Here is a 15,120-nt window from a genome sequence, read left to right as displayed (position 1 = left end):
CAGGGACTGGCTGGGCATCAGTCAGCAGGTGGTGAGCAATTGCACTGTGCATCACTTGCTTTGTATATTCTTTTATTATTCTTGTTATTATTATTACTATTTTATTTCAACTATTAAACTGTTCTTATCTCAACCCACGAGTTTTCTCACTTTTACTCTTCTGATTCTCTCCCCCATCCCACCGGGGGCAGGGGGCAGGGAGAGTGAGCAAGCAGCTGTGTGGTGGCTCAGTTGCCAGCTGAGGTTAAACCACGACAAATTTGCAAGTAAAAATAATATTATGAAACAGAAATGATTATTAAAAAAACTAACAAAAAAAAACCAACAAAAAACCCCAGTAGCATCCTGAAAATAGAGTAATGCATTTAAACTTCAGTATTCTTCAAACCTACCAATAAAATACTGGGTTAAGAGCCTATTAATAAAATATTGGAAAAAGAGAGCTGGTCAGCAGATTAGCTGGACTTCCTGAAAGACGTTCAACTTCTTCACAAAACATCATTGACAGAAAAAGAAAATAATGCTAAACAACAGAAGTTAGCTAAGCAAAATAAAGTGGCAATAATGCTTCAGCACTGTGAACGATAGCCAGTGTATAAGTCATCTGCAAAACAGGCAAACAATGATCACTGCAAAATATTTAGAACCACAGAGTAAAGTTAGTGGATAGCAGAAGAAAGTTACAGTGAAACTTTACAAACACCATGAAGGAAGCATATCCATGCATTACTGATGTTCAGTATGCAGCTGTGGGGGGCAAAAAAAAAAGCCAACATTCAGATGGTTTAGTCTACTTCAGCAGCAGAAGAGACCCTTTTCAGTGCAGTTTTTGCCCCAAGCAAAGAAAAGCCGGCTGGCTCCTCTCACATGCTGTCTACTGTTCATATGTTCAGCCATGTAGCTCTATGTGGAAAAATCCTTCTGGAGTTACCGGGGGAGGGCGGGGAGGATATCCTAAAAATGAGGTCAAATCTGATTCCCATAACTTCTCTCTACCCACAGTCTGACAGTATGATACTAAAACTCTTTTGCTTAAAACAATTAAGGAAACACTGATCATGACTCAACTTGCATTGCAGAGAAAAAGAAAACATTTTACTGATGAAAAAAAAATTCTGTAAATAAATAGATAATCTAGTGATATGGTGAGAGATGGGGCTGAATTCCTTACTGACTTTGAAAGAAACTCCACAAAGTAGGAGGAGTCTGAAGTCAAAGAGGAACGCTGCAACAGGCCACAATCCTGAAGTGCAAAAAAATCTGGCTATAAGATGGCAACTCTGAAAACTGCCACAGCAGCTGACTCGAGAGGGAAGTTACAGCCAAAGAATTTTTTGGGCCTCCTAGCAACATTCTTTGCTGTCATCGGACACCACAGTTGATGTTGCTAGAAGTTGGTGTCTCTGCCTGAACAAGTAGGGGCAAGAAGAAAGGGTGTGAAAATCCTTTTCCTGATTAGTCATGATGTGCCTGATGCACAATCATCAGGATGTTAAGAAACAGCGTGATGAGTACCATAGAAAATACAGTTAATTTGACAGCAGTGATAATATCATACGTGACTGCCTTTTAACAGGTAGTTCTTTTAATACTTCTGCTAGTATTTTCCCGTATCAGCATGAAATGCCACATATATATACACACACAAAAAAAGACATAGTTATGTAATTCATAAATTGCATGCTATTTCTACAGAGAATTTTTATTATACTCAACAGAATTATCAGGACTTGAGACGGAATTCATATCCTCTTTATTGAAAAAAATCAATATAGCATACTCTTCAAACTTTGTTTTCTCACCTATTTTATGAAACTAACTTTTGAATGAAACTAAGTGTTTAAGAGTTTTAAATTTAAGTAGTGGTCTACTTTTAAAAAGAGTAACTTCAGTTAAGATCAGAGTATTAATTAGACCAGTTTCTGCCACTCATTTTTATTAATAAGGTAATTACAACAACCACACTTGTTACCATTAAATAAGTTTTTCTAAATCTCTCCATTGCATTCAGAATACTTGGAATTGTGCTGATACAATGTTGGTAGAGATACTTTATGACACTTAATGTATTAATATTATTGGCATAATTTAATTAAGACTTAAATCCTCTGCACTTTTGCTGCATATTGGTTTGGTGGTTATTGAAGCTTTTATATTACAACAACTACTGACATATTTAGTTATAACAATATAGATGTAGATAAAAAAGTTAAATTATCCAAAAATATTCTTCTTGTAACACTTTTGATACTTTATGACACTTAATGTATTAATATTATTGGCATAATTTAATTAAGACTTAAATCCTCTGCACTTTTGCTGCATATTGGTTTGGTGGTTATTGAAGCTTTTATATTACAACAACTACTGACATATTTAGTTATAACAATATAGATGTAGATAAAAAAGTTAAATTATCCAAAAATATTCTTCTTGTAACACTTTTGAGAAAAAATTTTTCCTAAAACATGTAAAAAAAATTTACTCTGCTCTTTTCTTATAACACTTTAATCTTTATTTAAGATTTGTCTATGTCCAAAAAATTTTAAGTCCTAGCTACATGTTTGAGTAAATGTAATGTTAATTGATTATGATAAGGTCAAGAATACTGACATCTACTGTAATTCTCTTCAAACATCATCCTGGACCAGGCCCTTCTGCTGCTTTATAAAAGCAGGAAAGTATTCTTCTCAACTGATTGTGTCTGCCAAGTAAGAACTCAGCACACACATCAGTAGCTGTATATAAGATAGTCTCCATTTCCATAGGGATTCAGGTCTAAATTCAATGAGTTTAAACTATATTTTTAAAAACAAAAATTTAGCAGTGAAGATTTTCCTCTTCTATTTTTGGTAATGAAGTAGCATGAAAGATTTTCTTAAGTATAAAAAAATGGTCTTGCTATATAAGCTGCTAACTTTATTTTTAGAGGCTCAGTAGGTAAAATTAATGGAAGCCTTTGTTTATTTGTCATTTATCTGCTTTTAAATACTTACAGTGAAAAATACGGAAATCAATGTATGGATGAGAACCTCTTCTCTCTGTTTCAAATCCTGCCCGACTTCTTACTCGTACATCTCCTAGAAACAGGGTCAAGAGTGAAATAAAAGTGTGGAAGAGTGGCAGAGATAAAATGCAAATGAACATAGCCTGGAGGGGTAAAGATTCATGTACTTAATGGAGGAGGGTTATTCAAACAATAGGCCTACTTCAACGCTTTTTTTTTTTTTTAAAAGGTGAAATTCAAAACAAAGTTTGAAGACTTGTTAAACATGCAATTGCATGCTTTCTTGTCAAAATCTCTCCTGCCTAAACATACGTTGCCAGAAGCATGTGATAAGCATTCAGATGAAATTAGGAACAGCTTGCTACACCAGTATGGTAAAAATGCACCTTAATATGACAGGAAACAAGAACATTAAAAGTTGATTTGTTCCTCAGTAACACACATAAAACGATAACATTTTGTATAATACAAAAAAGATTCAGCTTCTAGAAATGGTAGCTTTTAGCAAATAAGCTAGTTACAACATGGTTTTATATTACATAATAGAATAATTTCCCACTAGCATTTACTTACTTGTGCTCAGCTGTTTGAATATTACACAAGAGCCTATTAAAATACCAAAACTCAGTATTAAAATTTTATCAGACTGTTTTGCACTGCAATTAGCTTCAACCTGAATCTTTTAGCATGCTAGTTGATTTCTACTTATGCATTTTACCAACTGAAAGCTGATCAGTATTCTTTCGTTAGGTATTTGTATGCATTAATGGAAGTAGTTCAGCTGGATTAAAAGCTTTCACTTAAAATCCTTTAGCAATTACAAATTTGGGCAAACCTTTGAGGATCAAATGCAATAGTGTTTCCCTCCTCAAAACTTAACACAAAAGTGAAATCTAAGATGTGAAAATGTTCTGGTTTCCAATTATGAAAATCCTTCTAGTGTCATATTCTCCTCTCCTCAAACACAGTGATTTTCACATGAATCAAAACTAAGTATTTAACACCAGGAACTCAGACTGATTTTATAAGAACAAAATAAAAATATAGCTATTTAATTTCCAGCAACTGATGACATCTTGAGAGTGTTTTTTCCTTTTCTTCTCCAACCTACTAATTTGTAATGCCGAAGCAGGCACAACTTGTCAGAAAATAGCTAAAGCTACTAAAACTTCAGTAATATACTTTTAATACTGAACAGGTATCTTTCTAGAGATACGTATCTATAAACACTGACATATCTATAGCGACACACTTCACATGACTGTTACCTCGTGAGGCATGCTGGAAGGACCACAAAAAGATAAGTAGGCCCAGGGCTCCCCAAATAATGAGTCTAAAGTTTACATATCAGTAAAAACATACCAAATACATGTGGTTTTCAGTTATTACTCCTTTTGTTTTTTTGAAACTGAAAACCTTAACAGAGCTGCAAGGGAAAGTAACCCAATTACTTCCTGTAAATATTATTTTTCAGACCACTGACAATATATTACTTATAAAGGTTTCAAGCATTCATCTGAGCAGAGTGCAAGAGGCTTGTCTTGTTCCAGGCAATACAGAGGCAGCAAATTGTAGAACTCTTCTGTTAGGCACAAGCAACTGGTGAACTTTATTTACAAAATAAATTAATAAAAAGGAAAAAGGGAGGAAATTTTGGAAAAGAGGAAGCAAATGCATTAGTAGCTGTGTATGAAAATATCAGTTTACACGGAGGAAAATGCAACTTTTATTACCTTTCACTCATTTATCTGGGAAATCAGTCATAGCTACAGCTATGTGAATGAGTTCACCAGCTGAATTAAAAGAAAAATAAAAGGTTTTTTTAGTTGAGCTAATTTTTTACGGAAAAGGTGATACAACTTTTCTGAATTTTATTTAGTTTTCAAGGCAGTCTTAGCTTTCAGAATTTACCAACCATAACGTGAATTAGCAAATAGTTTCAGTCAGTGTACTACTAGGTTTTGGTGAACAATATTACTTGTTCAAAGTGTCAAGAATAGGAAAAGTTCACAGAAAAATACCTCAAGACTAACATGGAATTCTGCAAATAACAAAACAAGCAGATATCCAGAAAATTTCTCTCTGCTTTGTTCTTTTTTATTTACTAGTACCTAGTCTAACAGCATAGATAGAATATCCCTGTAACCCTTCAAATGCCCACAATGTTGTGGATTTTGAGTAGGAAAACAAGAAAAATTGTCTACAAGTGAAATGCAGAAGTGCAACTAACTATACTGCTTTTAAAAGGAATTATTAAAATGTCTATTTACAGGAATAGTTAGCCAAGAGAAGAAATGATATACTAAAAATGCACATGGCAAACTATTAAAAAGGCAATTGCAATAGCATAAAGGTAAAATGAGGGTATTTACTTGCGTATATATGAAATGAGAAATTCCCAGTAAGGAAAGCAAAATATTTTCATTAAATAGTTTACCTTGATCATGGTAGAAGCAGAGGGTATTTTGTTAAGAATCCAGATCTCACAGTGGATGATGGGGGGGGGGAACACTTCTACAGGACTGGAATTTATCACAGTAAACAAAGTAGAAATTCCTGTTGAGCCAAAAAGGCAGAAGAGCTGTCTCCATTATCATTGTACAGAACTACTTTTCAAGATTTCAGACAATAAATGTGCTTGGAAAAAATTGGTACGAGTGGAATTTGAAGATACCATACGTCCGTCTGAAGTTTCTATGTATATAGAAGCATAAAAAGGAATAGCATTAAACTGGCTGCACATTAGCACATTATGAAATGATGTGCTATTAGCACAGTGAAATTAATTTCTACTGCATATGTATAGTTAGTCCCAAAACATCCAGAAATACTGGACCATCGTTATGCATTCATTGTCCAGTTAATCTGACCTGCAAAGATCAGTAGATCCCAAATGCACCCACTTCATTGTGCTTGCACACAACATAACATACTCGCATCGATTTGCTCGGGAAATCCTGCACAAGTTTTTGTAACCCTATGACTCTGAAATGATACAGAATTTAATTTTAAGGAAGACACATGTTTATTATCATAGGTAACTTAAAAAAAGGCACAAGACATTTCAGATTTAAGATTACTTTTATCAGACAAAAAGACACTGTTACATAATTCCTTCAAACAGCAACAGAAGTCCAACCTCAGAGCCAATCGTTATTATGGTAGCTGAAAGATAATTAAAATTCAACACCTAAAACAAAAGAACTTATGAATAGTTTTCATTTATTTAGGCCTTTTAAAAAAATATCAAAGTGGTTACAAAACCTTTTGAAACCATCGGATCGCACCATTTGCTTATAGGTAAATTCCCTTGCGGGGGAGGGGGGGCGGAAGTGGTAGCAAGCTGACAATTTTTATCTTAAGTGTCTCTTCTTTAGCCACTCTGAAAAGACTCCTGTTTCCTAAGGGGAACACCTTAACGTTCAGCATCTTAATGACAGTGGACTTCCAGGAACAATTTTTTTCCCTCTTTGAGAGTTTCTGTAAATCCAAAGAATCAAGAGAAAGATTTAAAAAACGTGAAGCCTTCCTTTCAAAATCTGATTTTGTGCACAAACATGACAAAATATCTAGTTAAATACTCAGCCAACAGATTTTTTTCCAGAATAGTTCTACGTGACCAGGATTGCTTGCATTTTTTAAGACAAAGGCCATACAGGCAGAAACTCAATTGAAGACTGAATAAATAGTGGAAGAAGGAATGTAAGAGGGAGGTTTGCAGCTACAACTGAAAGCTGAAAAGGAATCAGGGCTGTAACAAAACTTACCTTGAGACAGATCATTTAGTTCCCACCCCTCTCAGATTCCTGCTCACACCGCAAGGACAGCTCTGATACTTACGAGGCAGCTGAAATGCCATAGCTGACATCCCTGGGCATTAGGGTTACACAGCACATACTTCGTGCTACCCTAACACTCCAGTGTGGCACAGTAACAATGCAGCAGCTGCTTGGGGAGCTGAGGCCTTCTGGAGCAGGGGCAGAAATCTCAGAGATCACGGAGGACAGCTGGGAGCAGAAATTACGACAGCCACCTCAAGGTAAACCACCCAAGCCAAAGCCATGAAGTTGTGGAGAGCAGGATTTCCAGAAAGAATTACTAGCTTCACAGATTAAAGTTCCTATTAAATTTGTTGGAGAAACAGATGACAGGTCAGCCGAATATTCCGGAATTAAAGCAAAAGGAATACAACATAACAACCGCTACCGGAGAAGAGCGTGCACCTGCATTACACAGTAGCTGGCCTCCACTATTTCCTATTTGAAGTGATCAAGACCTCTAAAGGAGGGTAAAATCCTCCAGTTTTAGTTGAGAGGTGCATGCTCACCGATGCAAGCAGTCAGCGCCCCACTCTTTCTACCCCATGCACAGTAGCAAAACTTGCAGGCAATATAAAACAACAAGAAACCAGAAGAGCAAAGAAGAGAAAAATCAATAAAGTATCAAGATTACACAGAAGCACTTACAAGAAATTTTGAGAATTCCTCATAGCTGCTGAGAGAAGTAGCTGACTGAGGTGATGCAGATATATTAGCCCTTCCAAGGTCTTAAAAGAAAAATTCTACAATGCCGCATCTGTATCTATATTTTAAAAATAGTAAATAAGCCACTCGGGAGTGGCTCAGTGTATATTTTGGGAATGGGGTATGACAGATGAGTCATTAGACTCAATGCTGTTTGTTTATATCAATACTGATGAAGACAGTTGTTTATTTTGTGTGCCCCTAAAATTTGATCTTTTAAATTGAACCTGGAAACACTGCCATACCACAGGAATTTCTATTTACTTGGTGCAAATGAATTTGCATTAGATTCCCATTGGAACACCCTGAAAACATAAAAAGGAAGCAACTCTACAGCCAGCACAACTAAACAGAGGCAGAGGGAGGTGTCCTAGATACCATTAGCTTTATATTTTTGGTCTGCTAAAATAAGCACCTTATCGAGGTACATTTTATTAGTAGATACAGTCTGTTTGGAATAATAACCAACCAAGTAAAAGGCAAAACGTCTCATGACTGTGCCTAACTTCCCATTGAGTTACAGCTGAGGATTCCTCACAGCTTACTCTGCTAAAGTGTACTAAGATAAATAAAAAAACCAAAACCTTCACAATACTGTATGGGCAATGCAACACTTCACATTTCTTGCAAAAAATTCTAACAGAATATATTCATTCTTGAATCTACTCCGATATGAATGTTTCTACATACCGATGTGTCCAACTGTTCAGCTTTCAGGCTGGTCTTTTTTACAGTCCATTTACAAATACAACAGTAATAAATCTATAAATAGTTGCTAACTTGTACAGTATAGTGTACGTAACATTCGGGAAAACAAAGCGATCACCAACAAGTGAGAAAGTAATAAAAATTTAACATACTGATTCAAACATCCAATGAACAATATTTGTTTGCTTGTTGGTACCCTCCTCCCCCCAGCCAAAGTTAGAAGAGGTCAATACTTTAAAAGACTTACTGCCTCTGGATAGCTAGCATCATTGAAAAGCAACAAATGCCAGCAAGAGTTATGCTATTTGTAACAAGCACCAATCACATAGTCCAGTAATTAATTCCAGTGAGAGAACAAGTGAAAATTTAATTTACTTAACATCACGTTCTGAATATATTCCAGTTCCGCCTATGAGAATAGTCAAAGAAAGACTGCAAAACAAGTGAGATTTTTCCCTCAGTTCAGGTCTATATACCAAGAACCCCAGGAGGTCATGCTTTGCTTTCCTCTAGATTTCTTGAGCATTACCACAAACCCTTCTGCAGAAATGATGGGCCTAACTACTTCATGGTACAGTTAAACTTCCAAAGTAGCAAAAGAAATCAGACTATTCTCCCCAGAAATTAAGAATTATTTTCTTACAAGCTGAGTTTCTATCACTAGCAGATTAATTTTAAAAAGATAAACACACATATACTTACAGTAACTTTAATTCAAGTATATCAGTGCCTTTTTAAAATAAATTAATACATATTTCCCCTGTTGTGGAATTGAAAGTACTCAATTTGTAGGATTCTGAAGCAGAAAAAAATTTGTATTTTCTAATTACAGCACAAAATAAATTTAGCTTTTAAAAAAAAAGTATCACAAAATGAAGGAAACAAAACTACCTTAGGCCTGAATTTACTTTCTTATTCTTATGACTAGAGCAGAAAAATCCCATTTTGAAGAATTCTAGTGTTCATCCTGCAAGAAGGATGATTAAAAATGAAAAAGTTATTTTAAACTTTTGAAAATAAAAGAAACCTATTTCCAACAAAAAAACCAGCAGCTTTTTCAATAAACATTTAGAAGCCAGCATCTTCTGTCCTCCTCCTCTTAAATCTCCAAAGTAATTACATTCTCTTATCAAAAATCCTTCTGTAGACAGTCAGTGCTATAGTATTAACAACTTCACAAACTTAAAAAATCAAAATAATTGAAAAACAAAAATGCAAAGATGCTAAGTCAAAATTGGATTTATATATACATACGCACACGTATGCCTACATACGTAGGTTGTGACTATAAATTCATATATATACACACATGTGTACACATGCATATAGCTTACGACTTTAAATTCATAGACAACACAGTTATGAATTTCTGGGGACTTTCATATGTACAATACCCAACTAAATTGAAAAGACTCAGGGCATAAAAAGACATGTTCTGGCTGATTTAGTTGGAGCCAGTTAAGAATTTATAATCACTAGCTGTTGATGTTCATTGAGCCATTCGAGACATCATGCAAGCATTCATAGTCCATTTCAACACAAAATCATAGCTCAAGATGGCTTAAATTAAGTGGCATAATTTTGCAGTGAAACAGACTCAGCGTATATACACAGTCCCCATGCCATCTGCACCACTGGCAGCCTCCAGAAGAGGTGCGGGAAGTACTGAATCCGGCAGCCAGATCTGCAAGAGCTTTGCATCTTTCTCCCCTCAATGACTGACCTCAACTCCCTCCATGCACTCACTACCACAGAAGGTCTCCCCCAGGTGCTTGCCCCTCCCAATACTCTTCTTTCATTTTAATTCGGCTTTACCCTTTATTTAGTTGCTACTCTGGAAACATTCTTCAGTAAGTTGACTAAACTACTGGCCCTGTCATGTGTCCTTTCACTTCTCAAGTCATCTTCTAGGATTAATAAGAGAAGTATTGTTTAAAATCATACAATTATTTTAAGAACACCTTGAACATTTCAGAGACGCAGTATTGAAGTTTTTAGAAGTGTGTGGTAACTCTCACACAAATGTTCTCTAAGCTACAGTTTTAACCAGAAGGATACCACGCAGAGGTGATAAATTCCATCACAGAAATAAAGATCAATCATGAGTCACCTGGAAAACTTAACTTCTACCAAACACATTACATTAATTATAAGAACTTTTTTTTTTTTAATATAGGAGTAAAACAGACACAACGGTTAACTAGGAAAAAAAAGAAAAAAGGCAAACAACCAAAAAACCCAAGTCAACACAAAAGAACCCAAACTCTTCTAAAGAATCTAACCAGAATATTATCCAGGAGAAAGGGAATCATAAGTTTAAGAATTCAATACTCAAATATAAAAAAATAATTATTTTAAATCAATCATAAACGTTAGAACTCTGCAATATAGAAACTGCTATGCTTACCTAGCATACGAATGTACAACGCAGTCTGATCAGAGCTGTCATAGGAGATTGCTCCACGTCTCTGCAAAAGAAAAAAAGGTATATTTTATGCAAGTTAGAACTGAATCACTTTCAAACTGAAATGAAAATAAAGTATCAGTTGTCCATTTCCAATTTAACTCTCAAAATTAATTTTGGAAATTTGAACATACATCTTTCAAATATATATATATACTGATTTTGTTTTAGGAGGGGACAAAGGAAGGACAGGAATTGGTAGTGAAGAGATTATGAAAAACAGGACCAGAGCGTGGAAAAAAATATCCCCCCTAAATTTCTTTCCTGATGCTCCTCAATCATTCCTCACAATAAAAAAAATACAGAGAACAAGATTACGCAGACAAAAAAAAGTGTTCCTCATAGCCTTCTAGAATGTAATTCTTAAATACTTGCAGTTCCTGGTTTATTTGTTTATTTACTTTTACCTATGGGTATTTCCACCTTGCAAAGCTAAAAGTAGTTTTAAAAGAAGTAAAAGAACTCAAACGACACCATTACTGCAGTCCTAGGAATTCAACCTATATTCTGCAAGGGCAGGACTTGGCTGCCACATGCTACTTTCATTCTACCCAGTACCTTCTACAGGCAAATCGAGGTACCACTGAGGCAGGATGTAATACATAAAGGTATTTTAAAGAAAATAAGCAAGTGGTATTTCACATTTGATGATAAAAGTCTAAAAGAGTCATCAAGCTATCTGTGCATGACACTGAAATACTCCCATATAGGCTGTATTTCTTACCTACAAAAAATATGTATGTTCCATACTTATTCAGCTAATGCGATAATAGTTATAATTCAGGAAGTCTCCTACAAGTGTGGTGAACTGGTCCCCCCCCAGCTAAAAACTGGGGGAATGTTCTCATAGTTACACAACACTGGCATCATGTTGTCTTCAAAGCTTGGTACAACCTAGCACCCAGCCTCACACCTTGCCTTTACTGTACTTTCACCATCTCCTGCCACTTCCTAGGGCCTTCATTAATGTTATTTCTTAACCCTAGGATCAGAGAATCACCTTCACAACCCGACTTCAATTTTGCCGGTTCACAACAATTGTTTTTTAAAGAAATAAGATTTTGTGTGTGTGTGCACATTAAAAATTCCTATGACCTTTCCATGTCCACCACACTTCTTATTTACACTGAGGACAGTGAAGTCCTGGGTGCCACAAAAGGTTATCATACCCCTTTGAGAACTTCAGATAAAAGCCAGCCTGGAGGTGAACGCAGTCACCCATTTTTTCCTCTGTGTAGCAGGAACAACACTACACCAGGGACACACAACAGCCTGAAAATGCACAAGTTCAAAAGATGGGAAACCAAACGATGTTAGGGAACAGGACAGAAAAATAGATGTTGGACATTGAGAAGAATTCTAAAAGAAAGAAAAAGAGATAAAGAAACAAATTACTTGGAAGGGGGGAAAAAAGGCAAAGTTACTTACAAATATCTATCTATAGAGCAAATTGAATGCACACAAAGAAAGACTAGAGATTAATAACCTCTATCAGCATGATTTGTACAACTGATGTGTTGACTCCAAACCCAGAAGTTACACTTCATTTTTTTAATATTCTTAATGTTAAAACAAGAAAAAACCTTATACTTGAAGTCAGAAAAGTTTTTCTAAAGGCAAGCTTAATATTTAATTACAGAAATGACCAAAGACCTAGCTCCAAATGGGGTCCAATTATAGTAGCTGTTGTAAAGACTACAAGGAGGAACTCCCTGTACAGCACTTTTATGTTGTCTTAGCTTTTATTCTGTATTTTCTTGGAAGATCATAAACCATGCAAATAATCCTTCCCTTGAAATACGTTTGTACAGCATTTCTCACAGCAATGTGCCTGTCCTGATGGGATAGGCAGCAATCATCTCATCAGCCAGAAAATGATGCTGATTTCCCACTAACATTTTCAAATTTCTTCATACAACCTACCTTTGAATTTTAGCAAAACTCAGCTGAATATATTTTCAGTAGCCTGGAACATTTCGTATCACTGACTAGGCACAATCAGTGATGTAATTTAGTGCTAACTTGCAATTTGCACCTGTCTATCACAGATTTCTGGACATGTCCAGTACAGTTCTGTAATCTAATACAGGAGAAAGCTAAGCACACATGCAGCTAGAAGAACCATGCCCAAATGGAGCATTAGTCTCTGAGAAGGAAAACAATATGCAAGAATTTACTGAAAAATAAATCCTTTTGATATGTTGATTCTAAAAATATTACTTGCTCTCTAAAAGCTAAAATATCATTTGCTAGTTAAAGTAGTACATCCATGTATGATATCAAACACAAAGCACATTTTTAAAAACATAAACTAATAGCATATATAAACAAGTGATTTCGTTCTGCAAGGACTCTCAAAGATCTCATAGGAATCTTTGAACAATCAAATCCTTTTAAAATTTGGTTTCCTAAGGAAAAAGAGACAATTTATTGTGTAAACCTTATTAATACTTCAAAAGCAGTAGGACCATTCAGCTAATTTTGCTAAAAGGGTAGAGGTCCTAAACATACTTCATTCATTAAAATTTGTTAAATAAAATAGGTAAGAGGAAAACACTTATTAGCAAGCTCCACCAAGGGACAGATACAGGGTGGGTGATGAGTGGTCAGACCTCATACCGTTAGATCAGGCAAATAAGCGAGGTACAGATAGTTAGGAGCACTGTGGTGGACAGTCAGAGGAGGGAGCTAATGATAGAGGTTTTTAGCAATGTGTGGTAGGTAGGTAAATTAAATATTACGCTCACTCAGCCATGGATTGCTTTGTGTTAGCTCACGCTCTGAATAGGTAACAGACTATGTACCCCAGGTTGAGGTATATCACCTATTTTCCCACTTCAAATAATACTGTCAGCATATTAGTTATACTACCCCCCTACACCACTCTAGAAAGAAAAGAAAAAAAAAAGGCAAAAAGACAAGTAATTCGATCCACCCTGCCTGTGGTTCTTTAAGATACTCTGCCCAGATTCCACTTTTTAAATCCAGCAAACAAAGACCGGATTTAATACATCAGCTTCTACTGAGATGTGAACTGTCACGTGCAGCGAATTTGTAAGTGGAAAGGCAAATACATCTAGAAGAACTAAAGTTCCTGTAAAGCACTCAACGGTTCAAACAATTTAACCACCAGGATTCTACCCTCAGTGACTGCCACAAATGCCTCCTCCCTCACTGCTAATCAAAGAAGGCCCACTCTCTGTAGCCTACACCAAGACATCAAGACTATACTTACACTAAAAATTTACCTTCCTTACACAGTCGAGATGACTGTAGCGTTCACTGTATCAGCCTACAGAAACCTTTGCTAAAAATTTCACAGACAGAGCTTGACTTACGGCACTTCAAAATATCACGTTATTGTTAATATTGTTAACTCATTTAGCGTAAAATTTTATTTCTAGATCTCTGCCACCTCTTTCATCTACCTGAAGCTTTGTACCTGTTAACAACTGTAAAGCATATTGAACTCCTTGACCCTCTGTACAAGTCTCAAACAAATAAGCATCATTCCAACAGGCAGACAGAATTACTAGTGCTCAAACTGAAGACAGTCCTCATGTGTTTAGGCAGGTTCCCTTTTCAAGCACAAGGACAACTTGGTCTGGTGGGAATATCTGCTGGACTCCAAGTGATTCAACAAATTCCTCAAATGATTAGGTGAGGTTCTTAACCACTCCGCTCTTTTCCAGACATGAGTACAGCCATCTGAACTGGGTGTGCTGTTTTGCCTCAGCAGCGAAGACATGTCAGAAACGTGACTGGGAAGGATTGTTTACACTGGACTTCCACTTTGAAAACCTCACCTTAAATTTCAGTTTCATATTAGAGGGTCATTTATTCTTCCAAAGGGCAATACAGTAAGAAAAGCTTTCATTTCTCCTCTCTTTTGTCACATCTTTATGGAAAGTGAATGGAAGAAGTTCAAACTAAAGTGGAAGATCCATTAATCCTTGAATAACAACAACAATACAAGGAACTTCACAAAAATAGGTGAAGGGAGTATCTGCCAAAAGATAGATTCAAGTCAGATCTTTCTGAAAATCTTTTCAAAGAGTATAGGAAGTTATTAAAGGCCATGCAACGGGAACGACATGCCAAAATAGCACACAGATATATCTTCAAAGGGAAACCGCTTCAGTGATGCTAGGGAGTACAGCATATACACGTAACACTTGGAAACAGAGCACCTGCTGCTGTTTGTGCCAAACAGAAATGTTTCCATTAATGTATCAGTTTTATCACAAAGCCTTCCCGATCCAGTTCAGAGCAGAGCACCAGCATTACAGTCGAGCACTTCATTTTGGCAAGCGCCAGCTAGCCAGCTTTCAGACTGTCAAGCGAAACAATTGCTGGTCTGTCGTGGTTTAACCCCAGCTGGCAACTGAGCACCACACAGCCGCTCGCTCACTCCCCCC

The 15,120-nt window shown here is 36.1% G+C and overlaps 1 protein-coding gene across 1 annotated transcript in view; it reads right to left on the bottom strand.

Moving 5' to 3' along the window:
• The window catches only part of PDE7A (phosphodiesterase 7A), a 43,866-nt gene that overhangs the window by 25,619 nt on the left and 3,127 nt on the right, over positions 1–15,120 (bottom strand). Inside the window, exons 2-3 of the mRNA XM_009285370.2 lie at positions 10,646–10,706; positions 2,997–3,080 (exon numbers count right to left, since the gene is read on the bottom strand). Coding sequence (XP_009283645.1) covers positions 2,997–3,080; positions 10,646–10,706 — 145 coding nt within the window. The remainder of the gene's footprint in view (positions 1–2,996; positions 3,081–10,645; positions 10,707–15,120) is intronic.

The sequence above is a fragment of the Aptenodytes forsteri genome, unplaced genomic scaffold (genome assembly GCF_000699145.1).
Source record: "Aptenodytes forsteri isolate BGI_AS27 unplaced genomic scaffold, ASM69914v1 Scaffold396, whole genome shotgun sequence".
NCBI lineage: Eukaryota > Metazoa > Chordata > Aves > Sphenisciformes > Spheniscidae > Aptenodytes > Aptenodytes forsteri.
This window is presented reverse-complemented; position numbering and strand designations above follow the sequence as displayed.